This window comes from Megalopta genalis, chromosome 2 (assembly GCF_051020955.1).
Source record: "Megalopta genalis isolate 19385.01 chromosome 2, iyMegGena1_principal, whole genome shotgun sequence".
NCBI lineage: Eukaryota > Metazoa > Arthropoda > Insecta > Hymenoptera > Halictidae > Megalopta > Megalopta genalis.
Window position 1 is genome coordinate 37,298,752 of NC_135014.1, and position 17,748 is coordinate 37,316,499.

The 17,748-nt window shown below is 43.1% G+C and overlaps 1 protein-coding gene across 1 annotated transcript; it reads left to right on the forward strand.

The window, feature by feature from the left end:
* Positions 1–4,516: 4,516 nt before the first annotated feature.
* Ms (neuropeptide receptor myosuppressin) lies at positions 4,517–17,628 on the forward strand. Its single transcript, XM_033478856.2, has 3 exons — positions 4,517–4,723; positions 16,721–16,941; positions 17,011–17,628. The coding sequence occupies exons 2-3, from the start codon at positions 16,728–16,730 to the stop codon at positions 17,097–17,099; spliced, it is 303 nt and encodes a 100-aa protein (XP_033334747.1). The 5' UTR covers positions 4,517–4,723; positions 16,721–16,727; the 3' UTR covers positions 17,100–17,628.
* The last annotated feature ends 120 nt before the right edge of the window (positions 17,629–17,748 follow it).

Sequence of the window (17,748 nt, forward strand, 5' to 3'; positions counted from 1 at the left end):
CATTACTTGGAATGAAAAGAAAAAATTAAGGACCTTCGTTTTTCAACTTTTTTATCTGAGCCTATAACGAAAATTTAAAAAATACCTTTTGTAGATCTCGGTGACTTATATGCGTACTGAAAATTTGATCGAAATCGGTTAACTCAAAGTCGAGCTGCGGGCGTTGAAGGATTTTAAAAACTGTAGATTTCTTGCAGTTTTTGGTGAAAATCGTGATCAAACTGCGATTTCTGCGATCTTTAATTTGTTGTAACTCGTAACAACGTGAACCGATTTCGATGAAACTTTCAACACGCATATAAGTTACCGAGATCTACGAGAGGCATTTATTAAATTTTCGCTATAGGCTAAGATGAAAAAAGTTAAAAAACGAGAGATTCTTATTTTGTTCGTTTTTGTTTATGTTCTAATTATAGAACAGTTACTTAATTACAGTGCTAGATTCCATCATTATCGAAGGGCACAGTAAATCGTTTTGCATACGAATTGTCTCGAATTGAGCCGATTACATGCGAAATGTATTTGGACAACCGAGGAATTCCGAGGACCGGACAATCGAGGTTCTGCCGTATTAAAAATTAGCGTATGGTAGCATAAAAGTAGAAACTCCGAGCATCGATTTAAATACCAAATCATGATTTTACGGCAGTTTTTGCGGGAGCTGCGGCTGACCGAAGCAACGACGATTTTTCGGTCAAAAATTACCGACCCTTCAATTTCGCTGCCGAGTCTGTCGTTCGCCAAGGGGTTAAGCCGGACTTCGTGTAACGAAGGAAACAAGGAACGCCGGGATCTGTCATCGATCGAACGAGCTCGTGAAAAACTTGTTGGCCTAGGTCCGATGAATTTTTCAGCGTCAGAATCGTCCCTTCTCCCTCGAAGTTATCGCGTAAAACAAACCACCCCCAAGGGGCGCCGGCATTGATGTAATTTTCGTGAAACGATTAAGTTTGTGGCGGATCTTGAGAAGTCGTTTCGCATGGAAACAGTCCCTTGGTATCAAGGGAGCCGGGACTTCGCCTCGGTGTTTTTGCTTCGACAGTTCTGCTCCTTTGATTCCTGCCGCGCCTCGGCCATCTAATACACCGGAAAATTGTGGAAAGAGTATTCGCAGTGACACGCGTTCCGATAACTTAACCGCGATCGCGATATTTCCAATTTATTTCTTCAACTTCGCGGGACCAGCATTGAAAGTTTAGCAGAGGCCACGGTGGAAGGCGTTGTGGGTCGCTAAAAATTGGGCAACAGGGACTAATATTTGGTAATTCGATAAATGAATCGCCGGCGTGTCGATCGCGATGCACAGCATAGCTGCACGCGCGACCGAGAGATTTTCGTGGCCGTCCGCGGCGTCGTCGGCGTAAAAAAAACCGTCCGTTCCCTATCATTTTTCCTGTGTTTGCCCATTCCAGTTTTATGGCGCCACGTTTCGCCCCTATTTCCGCTCATTAATCGCCTCGTGTATCATTCAATCAGCGATTCGCTGTATACTCGCCGCCTCTCGATCTCTCGATTGTCCGCTCGATTAGGAGCCGATATAATATTCGAACGATATCTTAATGTCCCAATCCAATATTCTCGGTCTCTATATATCACGCGATTTTTATTAGCCCTTCCTCGATCCTTGGACCGTATCATCGAGATCGTTCGGCCAAGATTTTGGTGCTTCGCGAGAGGGGAGCGTAAACACGAACGACTCCGCAGGATCGTTTCCCCGTTCCTTTTATCGTCGGACCTTTTTGCTTCACGATTATTTCGTCCCCGCCATTGGTCGGCTCACTTTTGCAAAGAATCAGAACGATTCCCCTCGAGTTTTCCACGGGTTTCCGCCTTTTTTCTTTTTGTTTTCGAAATCCGACTTTTCAGCGAATCGTCGCGTTTCTGACGAGCCGAACGTTCGCTGCTTTTACCTTGAAGCTTTCAGCGGAGTTTTAAAGCGTTATCCCTGCATTCATAGGAAGAATGCATCGATGACATTATAGAACAGCGAACAAATTAGAAGACATCGAAAACGTTGATACGTTCATCGCAACATGTTCGAATTATTTACGAGAGAAACCAGATCGCAGTTGGCTGCTGAGTCTTGCAGACGATCGATGCAGACAATTTTTATTTCGCACAAAGACCTCCGGCCCTCCGACCGGATTGCATCTCCATAGACCTTGTCGCAAACGAACAGTTCGCTTTATTCGGCGAACTGAAAACGCATAACATGCGCCGAAGGTGATCCCGCGTTATTATTTCAAGTCGCTGTGCGCGTGCCACATCATTAATTCAAGCGTAAAAATGAATGCTGCAGGATCAGAGCTGCTCTATATTTCAGCGACGGTGAGGGAAAAAAACGGATTTTCTTTTTCGACCCGGGAGGAATGGAAAAACATGCGAGGGACCGCGATTAGGAAACATTTAAACATTAAATCGCGCGAACTCGCGCCGCGAAGCACGCGGGACGATCTCGCAATAAAAACTGCCGGATTTCCCGGGGGCGTATGCCCAAAAACGAGGATCGACACGTATCTCTTCTCAATATTTTTCTCTCGCTTTTTGCCCCGAACCGGAGATAACGTTTTTCCCGTTCGTTTTCCACCGCCCTTTCTTTTAATAATAATTAATGACATTCTACGTCAGACGGCGAACATTCCCCGGAGCTTAATGTTTGCTTCATTTTTATGAATCTATTATTTACTGCTGCCTTGTAGAACAACAACAATATTCTCCGCTTCGTCGAGGCCTTTGACGAAGAAATTGCTCGATGAAGAAATGTTCCAGTTAAATAAGCCGTTGTCGATAACTTGCGAAAAGGAATCTGTCGCTTCTGAAAACCGTCGCTGCGAAACCGTCGCAGATTTTTAATCGTCCTGTTACGGCCCTCGTCGTCGTAAAATCATCGCGGACGTGAACTGGCCGGGCTTCGAACGGTTCTCACGATCCGGGAGGATCGGTGTTGAAGTTCTTGCGATGCTAACTGCTACTCGGCGAACCTCGTTAGCTCGCCAACGGCCGCGCCAGTACCAAGAACCTTGACTGCAGATCTAAAAGACCTCGAAGAACTTCGAAAAAGCCGGATCGCTGCCGAGAGGTCTTCGCGGTGCTCGAGAGAGAATAGCATTAAAGATCCGCTGCGTTTTACAGTTCTCCGGGAACCATTGCACCCGCGAAACGACTTCCGCGAGCTCCTCTCTCAAAAACCCTCATCGATCACCGCACGATGAAGGCTATGAAGCGCTCTATTATCAGCGAATTCAGCCAACATAATCGACCAATACGGAACGAGGCTCGATAAAAATACAAACGAACTTTGGCACTGGAGAAACATTTCACCCTTTCGTTAACTATCGTTCGCACTTAAAAATTTCACTGTTGGACCTTAATGCTCTTTCCTAACGGTTTCGCTGCTTATCTTCATTATCAATATGTTTTATCAAACAAAACGTAGTTTCTTTAGGAATCGTTAAAGGAATCGTTAGATACGTCGCTCGTGCGGGGACAACAGTGCTTTTGATTTTCATTGGTTTCGTCCGGAAAATACCAACAGTTCGAATTACGATATCTTTCATTAACAATTCAAGATGACGGTAATATGAGACAAGCCGAAACAAAAATTGTTTCCTTCATACGGGAGCAAATTTACGTGTCTGGAATTTGTAATAGTTTTTCCAATCCGTTCTTTTCGAGGACGATCTGTTTGAAATTTTTCTGAAAAAGTGTAATTAATTATATATGTTATAATAAATATATATTGTGATAATAATTATATATATTATAGTAATAATTATATATATAATTATTACATATAATGTAATTATAATGTAAATACATAATAATGTAATTAATTAATTTCTATGTTAATAGAAAAATGGCCAGATCCACGAGTATAGTTCAAAATGTTAATTCGAGTCTGCTCAACCAAATCTGAAGTCGCAAAGATCGGATCGATATTAAATTTACTGTGCAAAATCATAAATAAACTATCCGGTTTAGAGCATTAACAAATAACTAAATAAATCAACGTGCATCCCGGTTACGGGACCAAAGAAAATCGCGTCGAATCGGAGGTTTAATCAATTATTTTCAAATCGGGGGATTTCCAGATCAATTAGCTCTCCCTGACCTCCAGGCGGGAGCACTTTGAAAATCGTCTCCGGAGGTTACGTTAATCCGCGACCCTCTGAATCATTGAGTTTCCCGTGTAGCACGTTCCGTAAGTTCCGAGAGCCGCACCGTTAAAAATCTCGTTAGTGGGCGTCGCGACCCAAGAAGAAAGCGTCGGCGAACAGGGGCACGGAGGGGGTGAGTTGCGCAACGGTCCGCTTGGTGCCCCATGAAATTTTCATCGGACGTGTCACGGGAAAATTGAAAACGTACGTCAAACGAGGTCCGCGAAGAGGGTGTGATATGCGTGCGATTTCGCCTGGCCGGCCGCGGCCGCGGCCCGGCCGTCGGAGCGCGCATGGCCGGCCCGCGAACCGCTCGTATTTAAGGGCTGAACGATCGCGAATCTCGCCACTATCAGCCGTACCCTTGGATCTTATCGACGCCCCCGCAAACCGAAGCCAACCGTCACACACGCTCGACCGCGACCGGCAACGATCAAGTGACACTTACGTCGGAGTGACCGTCGAACACCCCGGTGACCGGCCATCAGCGACCACCCTCAGCGGTCGACAGCAACAGGAGCAGCAACGTTCACGGACACCTTGCCAGTTCGAGGATCGGGCAACAGGTTAGCGGTATCTCCTTATTTCCGATTGGTCGACGCGCGAAGCGCCAAGCCCGTGCTAAGCCGCGGCAAGGCGCGCCGCTCCGGGGGTGGAAAATCGTATTCGTATCGTCTGAATTATTTAAGGAACGGTTTACTGCGACGATAGAATTTTCAAGCAGACTCTTTCCTGTCAGTGCAACAGGATTGTACGTCGCGGATTGTACTTCGGCCGAGGGCTTCGCAACGTGACGGCGATTTAAATTTTAGAGCAGGGGATGTTTTCTGATGCTCGCGATGGACGGTAATGTTTGCTGACGTTTCAAAGTAGATTTCTCGCTGTTCTAAGGATGATCGCGAGGATTTTTCGGGTTACGTTAGAGCGGCACCAGGGTCTAGCTAGGGGTGTTTCTCGGAATATTGTCGTTGCGAGACGATTTTTATTGTTGGAGGGACGATCGCGATGATTTTCCGGACCGTGACAGCGGACCCCTCTTGAAATTTGTAGTCGGTGAACAATTTTTTACGTTACCGATCGAATGATGATGGGGTTGTAGAATAGGGGATGTTTCTTACTGTTGGAGCAAAAATTCAAACAATATCATTTAACCTCTGATTTTGTCAACAATTGTCCGTTTCTGTACCAAATAAAACGTTTAGCTGTAATAGGTTAGTGGAGCCCTGTTATTGTGGGGTGACCGATTGCTGTGCCTTTGGTCTGTTTTCGGGCATGATTAAGTTTATATTTATCGAATGTAACATGCTAAATTTTTTTATTCAGAAATAAACAGAAATAAAACAGAAAAAGAATTTATTCTGATCTGTTGGATAAATATAATGTTAATCGTATGGCTCAACTAATCTAGCTTTTACCAATTAGTAATGAAAAAATGAGCAATTTTGCAACATTTTCGATAGCGGGATATTATTTTTGAGTAGATATCTTTTATTTTTGTTTAGCGCATTTCTTCGATAAAAATGTTCTAGCATCGACCCGGCGGATCGCGTTTCCAACATAAGAAAAAAACCAATCACGAGGCTCGATCTAGCTATCGTTAAGCTGCCTCAATCAATTCTTGTAATCTAAGTTTTAAATCGACTTGTTATTAGTATTCATTTAATTACTTTGAGCCGAGTTCTTCGCTGAACTTGTTTTACGATCTTTTTATATGTATAGTCCCGCGAAGTTTTATATTACGATACTTTCCCCCGTCGGATCTCATTCAATTTCCTTTTCCTTTTTCACGGGGCTTTTCTTTTTTTTCTCAGCCTGTTAATTATTTACGCAGTTGCAACAACTGTTTAACATTAATAACGCCGACGCGCGCGGCGGGGACAATTAATCATTCTAACTAATGTTCAGATAGAACGGCGAGCACAGTGTGCAGTTAGAAAAATCAATTAATCTTAATACGCCGAGCGTGTAACAAAGTTTTTCCTGCACTTTGCAGAACGTCCGATACGTTTTCATTTTATCGTCGCGTCGCCGTCAAACCCATTTTATTATTGCCAATGATTCCAGTTTATTTCGTTTACTCCGACCGATGGGAACCATTGGATTTTCGTATGCGTCGATTCGTATTTAATTGTTGCAGGCATCCGTGCTCCCATTTGTTTCATTCTTCACGCGTTCTCCAACGGAATACGATCGATCCTTACAATCTTTTTTTTCAATTCTTCCCTCTTTCAATCCTTTTGAAAGGATTAATAATAATCCCCACGAATAAATATGACATTTCGAGCTAACGAGGATGACCTGTTGATTCAGCGAAGCCTCCGTTGGCACTGAAAAATCGTTAAGAAATTCTCGGAAGCAACAGATCGCAGTCTCAAAGCGATCCTTTTAACCCTTTGCACTCGATGCTATTTTAATTCCAAAACGAAGACATTTGTTTCAACCGACAAATTGAACGCGTATGCTTGTAGAAGATTTCTATTATTTCACGATTTATCGAGTACAGTAAATTCCCCCTAATTGACGCTCAGATTGTACAAAAAAAAGAACAATTTGGGAAGAGACGATACTATTATTCAAACTTCGTCGCTCGTTTTTATAGTCGCCAATTGTTAACAATAATAAAATCGAGGCGCAAGACTCGATTAATCGTACCTCACCTTCCCAAATTGTTCATTTTTTAATAAAATCTGAACGTCAATTTGAGAGAATTTACTGTACAGACAAATTTGATAACGTGAAAACTCTTTTGAGAATACTGTACCAATTTTTACCGTCGCCCCAGAGTCGCTACGCGAGCGCAAAGGGTTAACACGTTCCGTGCCACGTGTACCACCGATGATACACGGTTGCATGTTTATTTAATCCGCTAAAAAAATAGTTTATAACAAATCTAGAACTGAAGAATTAATTTTCACTGCAAGGATGGATCGTTATAGGTTTGTTTTACTGTTGTATACAGGTAACTCTACTATAACAGGGTAATTAGGTTCCTAGAAAATGTGTCGTGTGAAACACGACTTATTAAAAACAAACTTTTTTTCTTAATTCCATACATGCAACTTAACTTTCATTAAAAATATAAATGTGTGCATAACACCAAACGGAAAAAAAACAAAAAATATTATTTTCATTTAATGTTACTTTAATTTAGTAAATTTCTTCATCGTCATTACTCAGTACAATCAAACGAGAATATTTTTTTCGGTTCAACGCGATATCACCCTTCACTTTCTGAACCTTCTTCTTCATTCAGATTTTTTGTACCTTCTATCCTCTTTAAAAAGTCTGTAGTTTTGCTGGTACTTACAAGGTAATTGTAGATTTCACGGTATGAAGATAGACAATTTTGGAGTTCCCTTTTGGATTTTTGGCTTCTTTCAGCGGAGGAGTATACATTTATGTACTCTTAACACTAAATTTACGGAAAAGTGACGTCAAAATGACGGGTCATAAATTTTTTAATTTACGATTATTCGTATCCTGAAGATACATTTATAAATTATTTATTCAATTTATACGTTACTTACGGCAAATGTTACAACAACACTTGTTAAAAATCAGAATAAATGTCTTATTGTTACTTTTATAAACTACTGTAAAACAGCTATATTTTGTGCTCCGTAAATCTAGTGTTAATTATAACAATTATATTTTCATGTAAAGTTATTTCATGTTCGTTATTCCTTTCTGTCATTATTTTAAGGTAATTTAGTTCTTAAATCTGTTAAACAAAAATCAAGTTATCCAGTGCTGTAGATATACAGCGTCGTACAAAGGTTCCCGCAATTTTACCTTATTAGAGCGAAACAGTGCCATATAGGTTGTAGTGTTATACCGCAATTTATCCATTGGCGTATACGATAATTAATAATTACAAATAATATATCAAGTTTTAGTAAAACATCAAATAGCCACAGCGCGGAGAGTAGACTAAAAACAGCCCGGCACGGAACGTGTTAAAACTGACTTCGGACGACTTGACGACTGACACGGACCTCTTAGATTGCGTCGAAAATACAGCAACAAATTGCAGAGACAAAGCGGGACTACGCGGAGAAGGATAAAACGAGATCGAGAGAAGCTGCGTTACCAAAACAAATGAACTCGGCGGACGCGTCGACACCCGGCCAACCATAACGGTCATAAATCCCGATTTTCCTTGCGAAAAATTCAACCGGCTGAAATGGAAACGTTAGAGTCTCCGCGGAAAATTGTGAAATGCGCGCCCTGAAATGCAAAAGATTTTCCGACGGGACGGCACGACGGGAAACATTAATTCCGTCCGAGACACCTGCGGAATGTCTCGTTTTCCGCGAGACCTCCGGGACGATTCAGGGTCGGGGGGAGGCGTCGAGTCGCCTTCGAGACGGTTTCCGGTTGCGGAACGAAATTCCAATATATCTCCGGGCGCGACGACGTATCCCGGATCGGGACAACGGGGCGCGTCGGGAACAAGGATGCGCCGACAGGACACGTATTTAATCAAAAGTTTTTAAACCACGGCTCCCGGGACACGACGGTCGCGGGGAAACCTCGACTGTTGCCGTCCGATGGCTCCGGCTAATATTCTCGCCGGCCATAAAATTCCCGCGACATTCCTTTTACGGTCTTGTAAATAATTACCGCCGGCTGCGCTGTTTGCTCCGGCGGGCTCTTCCTCGTTTACTTGATTAACTTCCTCTGCCCACGGATTTATTCAGGCCCATCGCGGCGCGGCGCGCCGGCACCGCCTGATTAAATTGCCCGCGAAATTTTTCAGCGGGCAATCCGCGTTCGGCGGATTCTTCAGTTTTCTTCTCTGTTCGACGTTCCATTTCTCGAGGTCCTGTACCGCAAAGTCGTGGACCAGCGAGAGGAACTTATCACGGCGTGCAGACTTCGCGAGCACAAAAGCCCGCCTACGCCGACCAGCGTGGGCGGATCCGCGAGCGATTATAATTTAGAAAATGTCGAAATATCGCAAGATTGCCAATATCGGTACGATTGTCGCAGAAATTCAGCGGAGTTCCGTCTTCTCGCGACTTCTCCAAAGTTCGCATCTGTTTTATTTTTCTCAAATATTGCGGCCCGCTTCTAAACATAGCAGGATATTACGTTCATCGAACGCGCGAGGTGTTTTACGTCTACCGGAAGGTTCTGTCCGATAATGTCATTTCACGTTTCAATTCGTGCGCGCGTGTTCATTTGAGACGCGTATTTTTCCAAAAAGTGACATTTGCAAATTACCGTCACGCGCGCAAGAGTGTAACGAGTAACGACGGAAAATGTATCGTATCGTACACAATGAATATTATTAATATAAATAGATAGAAATCCATTCGAATCGCGCAACAATTTTACCGTTCGTTTGTTATTCGAGCACACTATTGATTGTTAAAATCGGACACGTGAGAACGCCGGCACATTAAACAATGCGTCTTACTGGCGCAATTGATCTGACTATTATGCATTTGTTAATCCCGGCCGACCTACGATATTGATCGACTCGATTGTATTGTACGCGATTAGTATTTGATCGACATATACTTTGTCCGAATTCGGTATAAATACAAACTGATAATCTATAATTTAACGGACAAATTATTCAACGTAGCGCACCGTCGACATACAGTGGCCCACAAAACTATTCGTATCACTTTTAAAACGCAATATCTCTTCTGAAACTGAACTAAATGACTCGAATCTTTTTTTTTAGATGATAGGAGCACTAGTCTACTAGACGATGACTGAAATGACTTCTTTTTTACGTTTTGCTATTACTTGGAATGACAAAAAAGCAAAAGTCTCTCGCTTTTTTAACTTTCTTTTTCTGAGCCTATAACGAAAATTTGAAAAGTGTCTTTCGTAGATCTCGGTAACTTATATGTGTGTTGAAAATTTTATCAAAATCGGTTCACATTGTTACGAGCTACAACAAATTAAAAATCGCAGTAATCGCAGTTTTATCACGATTTTCACCAAAAACTGCAAGAGTTAACCGATTTCGATCATATTATCAGCACGCATATAAGTTACCGAGATCTACAAAAGGCTTTTTTTTTAATTTTCGTTGTAGGCTCCGATAAAAAAGTTAAAAAAACGAGGGTTTTCAATTTCTTCTTTTCACTCCAAGCAATAGCAACATTAAAAGAAAGCTTTTTAGTCATTATCTAGTAGACTAATCCCTCTGTCATCTAGAAGAAATTCAAGTCATTTAGTTCAGTTTTGAAGAAGTTATTGCGTTTCAAAAGGTGTACGAACACTTTCGTGTTCGAATAGAAATTTACACATTGTTCCAATGGAAAATTAACACTTCTATTTCGAATAGAAATCCTACACAACGGAGCAGAATCCACTGTCCACGCAGAATCAGCGGAAAGAAATAATATCCCCCTTGATCTTGAATTTCGTCAACATCTGCAACTTCGAACCGGAGGAACGATGTTCGATTCACAACGATACACTCGGCGGAACAATATCCACGAAATGAACCTACAAAAGACGATGCCACTGTTTATCTTAATTTCCATCGTCGTTCGGAGCTCGGAACCGTAGGAACAACGTTGTTCCAATGATTAAACTTAATTCCAACCAAGAAGACGGAGGTGTGCAAACAGAAGATGTTGTCGCAGACGAGCATCCTGAATTCCAGGATCCATTATACAGTGTTCTCGCATAATATTCCCCGTTCCAGTCGCTTTTTTCCTCCGCGAAATAGAATGAAATCGGCGCGAGATCTCGGGGAATAGAATCGCGCGTAGCATCCGCTCGGAATAAATCCCGGCCGACATTCCATTGCACTCGCATTACCTACAACCTTCACAACCCCTTCCACCCTTCCGCACCTTTTCCCACCCTTTTCCATCGTTCTGCCACCCTTTACGCCTTTTTCTTCCCGCTTGTGTGTCACTGTCGCCGACGGATCGTTCTCATGCATGGGATCCGTTCGATCGCGAACCGATGAATCCTCTCGCGTCGCCGAGGCCGGGAATTATAAATGGCTCCGCGACGCGTGTCCCGTTCTTAGAAAAGACTTCGCGCATTCAATCGACGTCGTGCCACCTTTTGGATTTTCACGCGCCTGACAGGTCCGAGCGAGTTCAAGTTCTCGTTAAAAAAGTGGCCGGAAGCCGCGCGAGAGAAACATACTTTCTCGTTCAAGATCCCCCGTGTAATCTCGTTACGGCTGAGTGGAGACTCTCGTTCTCTGATCGGTCGAATTGGATCAATTTCGGGCTAATGAAAATATGACCTGGGGATACCGATAAACTTATCGCGGCGGATTCTCGGTTTTAATGGTACGAAGAGTACAGGCAATTTCTCCGCAATTCGCGCTCGGATCGCCTTTGTACGAAAATGGACGATTTGGGAAGAGGAGGCGCGATTATTCGAGCCTTGCATCTCGCTTTTATAGTCGTCGACAATCGGTAACTATAAAATAATCGAACGATCGTATCTTCTCTTCGCAAATTGTCCATTCTCGTGCGCGATCTGAGCGCGAATTACGGAGAAATTACTGTATTAAGCACTTCTTCGTTCAGTAATCGCTCGTTCAATCGTTTCAATCTCTGCTATACCGAGCACCGAATTCTCATAGCCGTTCAGTAGGAAGTTCCGATGGCTCTGAATGCCGCAGGATTTTTGAGAAATTGTTTATTCAGATCCGCAAGAACCGATTCTACGAGTAGTTGGAAAGTTTCCGAGTCATTTCAATATTGGTCAATAGAAGTTCCCAAGCAGCCGGCGCATTAGTTGTTCAAATATTGAATCGTTCCACTAAATATTCAAGCACACAGGAATTGCGCTCGTGCTTTCAGCTACGAAAATGTTTAGACTGCGGTCTATAATTATTGAAACGCTTGTTCGAGTACATTCGGAGCACGCGGCGCAGTTCGTAAGCACTAGAACACGATGTATCCTGCCGTTCCAACACCTTGCTGGCGCACATGTTTCTCTAGAGAGAACGCGTTATACGCGTAATACGCTACTTAAAAATAACGATTTAACCGTAACAATATCGACTGCGCTATTAATTTGACAAGCCTGCCAGAGAAAAAGGATTTTATCGGACGAATTTTCTGGAAGCCGCGAGTGTCCAAATATTTGCGCGCGGCAGCGTGCGTCAACGGTGTTGAAGAATTAATTAAATCAAGCCGTCGAATGCTCAAACATTCGGTCGGGGGAACATGTCGAGGCGTGTGTGCCAAGCAGGTTACAACTTCTTAAGTATACGATACACTCGAGCAGGCGATTATGATGATCGCGATATGGCGACCCATATTCGCGCGTTGTCTTCGTCACGCGAGCCGATCTTATTCCCGGCGGTTTCCCGCGGACAGTTTGGCTGGGGAATTTACAAGAATACGCCACCCCCGGTCGACGACGTTTCAACAATAGCAAGAGACCGTCGATCCATCGGCCAGTATTTCAGACACGCAAACTCGATTAACAGCTGACATTCATTTCCGGCGGCAATCTAGCGACCTCTTGATCGATCTTCTCGGCTGCCTCCCCTAGCTGTTTCTCTCCGCCTAGGTGTCCCGGCTCGCCGAGATTTGCATAGGGCATAGGACAGCTCCGACCAAGGCGATTCTGTATACGTAACCGGAGGAATTTTCGCGGATCCGCCCTCAGGAATTTAATCGTCGCCGGCTGCAAACTGTTTGACGGACAAACGACCGTTGTTTCCCACCGTTCATTGAAATTTAAAACTGTCCGGGACCAGCTGAAACGGGAGACACCCGCGGCGGCTGCCAAGTTTCAGCCACTCTAATCCACCGCTTTCCGCGCCACGTCGGCCAAAGAAATTCCGAGACACCAAGCCCCAAACCGACGAGCATTTTTCTCTGAAATGCCTCGCGCATCTTTGCACGTTCATACGTTTCCAAAGATTTCTTGCACGCTCTTGGATATCTAAAATCATTTTGCGCCGCTCTTCGCTTCTCTCGCAAGTTATATTATCGATATAATATAACTTGATATATATATATATAATATAATATATATATATATATATATATATATATATATATATATATATATATATATATATATATATATAATATAATATATATGTATAATATATATAATATATATATATATAATATAATATATATATAATATATATATTTATATATATATATATATATATATATATATATATAATCGATATATAATTTCCGCACGTTCAAACTCTTGGCACGTCCGTCCTTTCTTTCGGCAACATCTTTATCAAAACGTTCGTTGCATTTGATATATAAAATATATTCTGCACGGTCTGTTCGACGCGCGCGGTAGAAAATGTCGGCAAACAAGCCTCCGAATTGAATTACAACCTTACCGCCTCTACGACGTCTCCTTTCTCCTTCTACGACTGCATAATTGCGTAATATATTTCTCAGAAAATTACCTGAAAATGAGCCAATTTTCCCCGCATCGCGCAAGAATGTTCGCAATTAGCATACTTGCACAGTCGAAGCGGATTACACGAAGTTAGTTGCAACGGCGTTCCCGTAATAAATTCGTTCTCGGAACTTCTTAAACCGACCCCGCCGTAGAACCATTACACGATCGCTGCAACACGAAGGCGTTAAGGCGTTCGATTGTGGTGATAAATAATTCCGTGGCCACGTTAAATCAGATTTGCCGTGGTAAACATCGTTCGGATGATCAGGCGTTCGGTTCCGTCGCTGCGCCAGTGATATAAGAGCGAATTGGGTCAGCCGGTGGCGCTTCCACCGCGTCGTATCGTAACTTAAAAAGCAAACTCGAGGTGTTCCAGGTACGCGAGACGGTCTTTCCACGGTCCTGATGCCCGGCAGATTGGTCAGCGTGGCCATTAAACGAGATTAGTGAGCCGGGGAACAAGCGAGGGCTATTATTTGCCGAAAGAATTTCGTTTCTGCCGGCGAACAATACAGCGTTTCGCTGTTCTTTGTTCCGCGATTCGAGGATTAAATTAGAGTGCACGGCGTTCGCCGTGACAAAGGACTCGACACATACCTCGCCAGTGCCAACAGCGCGAAAAATGCTGCGTCGCAATTATTTCCTATTTGTGTGAAAGGAATTACAGCTCGGTTGTTTATGGGCCGGAACTGCGCCGGCTAAATTGAAGTTTATAAAAACCGCGTTAACACGGGGTGTCTTCGTTAGAAAATTACGCCGGGGCCATCTGCGGCATACGCCCGCCGTTTTGCAGAAGTTACGATCGCCGCACGCGCGATCGCAATCATCGTAATTGTTCGTTAAACGTTCGCGGTGCAACCAGATACATATTCGTGACCGGGAGAAATTATTAGGAACGGAAGCCTGTGCACAGTTTAACAAGTTTTGCTCCTGATTGAAATCGCCATGGACTTGACGATCGAAGTTTTTTTTATTTGAAACGACGTATCGGAAAATTTCATCGACGATTTTTCTCCGTGATTTGACTGCTCTCTGAACGATTATTTCAGTTTCACGATAGAATAAATGCATAGATATAAACCAAATTACCGAATTCTTTTTTACAAAGGCGTTCCACGTTAGCGTTGTTATTCTTTCCTATTGTAAGCCACGAACGAGTCTTAGGATTCCTCCACTTCCGGTCACGCGAAGAGGTCCACGAGCGGCCGCTTCGCGATTGATTTATGATCTATCGATCGCCGAAATTACTGGCCAGGACATCACGAAAGCAAACCGTTTGGCCATTAACACCGCAGGATCTTAATTAACTGCCGGGAAACGAGAAAAATTATAAGTGTCGCCGCAGGGTTCAGGCAATTCATCCAAGGCAATTCCATTCCGGCTGTTAATTATTGATACGTCGCCGAATTATTTACGCGCTGCTGCGTCATTCTGCTCCTTTATTACACGAAATTGTTGCTTCGACGACCTCTCATTCTTCGCGTCATCATCCTTTATTGCCGTGTTACATGAGCACAGCGCTCGGGACAGCGCAGCTTTACAACTCGACTTCGAACTATCCTTCGAATTTCTCTAACATCCGTTTCAGAGTCAAAGATTTATTTTTTCATCGAATCATTTCGTAGCTGTCCAACCTTCATTTTTGAGAAACTGCGCTCGTTACTTATTATTAATTACAGCTCGACGATCCTTTTAACTTTTAAGCGAATCCAAGGGATTAAGTCTTCCAACTTCCAGCTTCGTTAATTAATCAGCATAAAATGGTGGATCCAGACTTGTCGTAATTCCTGCAAAAAAGAAGAACGTAAACTGCTGCGTGCTCCGGAATTTTCTCCGAAGGGCTCTAATCGATGAGAACAATAAGGGCACGATGTAGTGGCCGGACGTGCCAAAAATACAGATTTATATGTTGTTTGCCGTGGCGTTGATACTCGAGCCAGATTTATTGGTTATTTAATATAATCCCGGGCTCGTCCGTGCGTTCACTTTGTTGTAACAATAGGACGAAGGATCGGACTCCCACGGTGTCCGTCGCACAGGAGCGAAGCGAGAACTATTAGAGAGTCCGAGCACGTAAGGACAAGTAATGCGATTTCCCCGTCTTTGTGCTCACTTGTGAGATCACATTCGGATCAACGAGACTTATTTACTCGATATTCCGTGACCGTCTTGTGTAACACAATACCCTCCTTCGTTTTCTATAGCATCGACAAACAGTGGACCCTCTTTCGTAACCGATCGCTCCTGCGAACTTTCCTTTCCCTGGCATTTCCTCGAGAGGATCACCTGACACTCGTTCCTATCCGCACCCCTCCGATGTCAAAGTTTCGGGAACGTGCCACTAATTTTGTACTTTTCGCTCTCCTTCGATCTTTTCTCAACTATTTTCAAAAATAATCCTAATCGACAGAAAATAATATTTTAGCCGAGTTTCGAAATCCGAATTTGGTGAACGTCGACTTCGCGTTTAATTATTCCCTCTTTCCTTCAATTCTTCTACACTAATTTCAAGAGTGATCGCGACCAGTAGCGAAGTAAAATAATTTCTTAGCCATCTTCGAAGAATGAAAGGTAGAGACAGTGCAGATGGAAAAATGTGGAGGCCGCTTGAAATTCTACCTCTTGGCTCGCCAATGTAAAATACACCTCGGGATACTCCTTTGCATCCGGCCACGGACACAGCTATAAATGTTAATGCTTTTTATGATAACGCCGGGATCCTGGTACGCATCCCGCCGCACGATTTAATGGAAAAACCTGTTGCTGGAAAATTGATTTCCCTTCGGACTCCCGCGTATCCATACGCAACGAGCTAATCTTTTTGTCGTCCGAAGTTCCTCGGCTGTGTTTTTAATCGGTCGCGCTCTTTGTGCGCGGGCTTGATTAACTTGTAAATTGTTGATTAGGTGTCTAGAACTTGAAGCAGTTAGAAGCCACGGTAAAAAATCAATTGCACTCAGGGAATTCTCGTTCGCCCGCCTTCCAAGATTACCGCCACGCTTAGCGAAACAAAATTCCACGAAGAATTTGTTCGTCTTCAAATGTTGATCTTTGAAAAGATTGCTGGACGATCTTTGGCGGACGAAGCGATAAGAAACTGAATTTCTTTTAGAACATGAAAGATCACTTTTTCGGCAATTGCTTTAAGATTCCGTGTTTTTGTTTCTTTTTTATCGAAGGAGGAAAATGATGGGCTCAACGGTGGTGATCCTCGTTTCGATGACGACCATGGCAATCTTCTGTAACAACGTTCTAGCAGCTTTGCCGACCCAATGCAATCCCGGATTTCTGGACGATCTTCCCCCTAGGATCCGCAAAGTCTGCGCGGCTCTTTCCAGGATATATGAGCTGGGCTCAGAGATGGAGAGCTACATCGATGACAAAGAAAATCATATAACAGGTGAGACGAGTCTTTGGTTCGTGTCGGAAACGCGTGTAAAACGGGCAACGTTTCGTTTTTTGTTTTTAGGTTTCCACGAGAGCATTCCCTTGTTGGACAGCGGCGTGAAAAGACAGGACGTCGACCATGTTTTCCTCCGTTTCGGAAGGCGTCGTTAGGCCGCCCGCAAATTATGCTTTACACTAAGAAGATACTGAACAATTTACCTCTCATCACTTGATCGTCTCATCGTCCCAGCTACTAAAGGATATTTTACGAATTATTTTAGACATTAATCGTGCAAACTATATAACGAGAATGACTCGCTGTTTCTGTATAAAGCGCACTGCGTTCGAACGAGGCCTAGCTGCGCCGATGGGGTTCGTTTCTTCTTGCAAATAAATTCTTTAGCCAAAGCAGAAGCAACATGGACCGACGTCGATTAATTCATTCAGCTGGAACTTGATTTTACTTCGTAAGATAAATAACGGAGCGGTTATGCAGCCATCTCTAATAATATTTTCTTTGATCGGGACCCTTTCGTTCCGATGTAATTTCGAATATCCGAGGGACTTCCTATAATATTAACGCGGATATGCTTCGAGAAGTGAAAGGAATAAATATTAATGGAAAGAAACCTTATTAAAATATCACAAATTGTTGTTTATTTTCGATGTTTTGAAAGAATAAAATAGCTTTCTTCCCTAATGACGATCCGGGGTTTATTAAGTCTTAATATATAAAACTTAATCGGCTGAAATCTAACTTCGAATATCCACACGCAAGAGACTTTATCTTTCCTATAACACATGAACGTCAGAATGATTT

Bases quoted from the DNA above. Each gene is read 5' to 3' on its own strand.
- Ms (XM_033478856.2), top strand. From the start codon at position 16,728: ATGATGGGCTCAACGGTGGTGATCCTCGTTTCGATGACGACCATGGCA. The intron at 16,942-17,010 runs GTGAGACGAGTC...TTTTGTTTTTAG, and splicing joins CAAAGAAAATCATATAACAG to GTTTCCACGAGAGCATTCCC.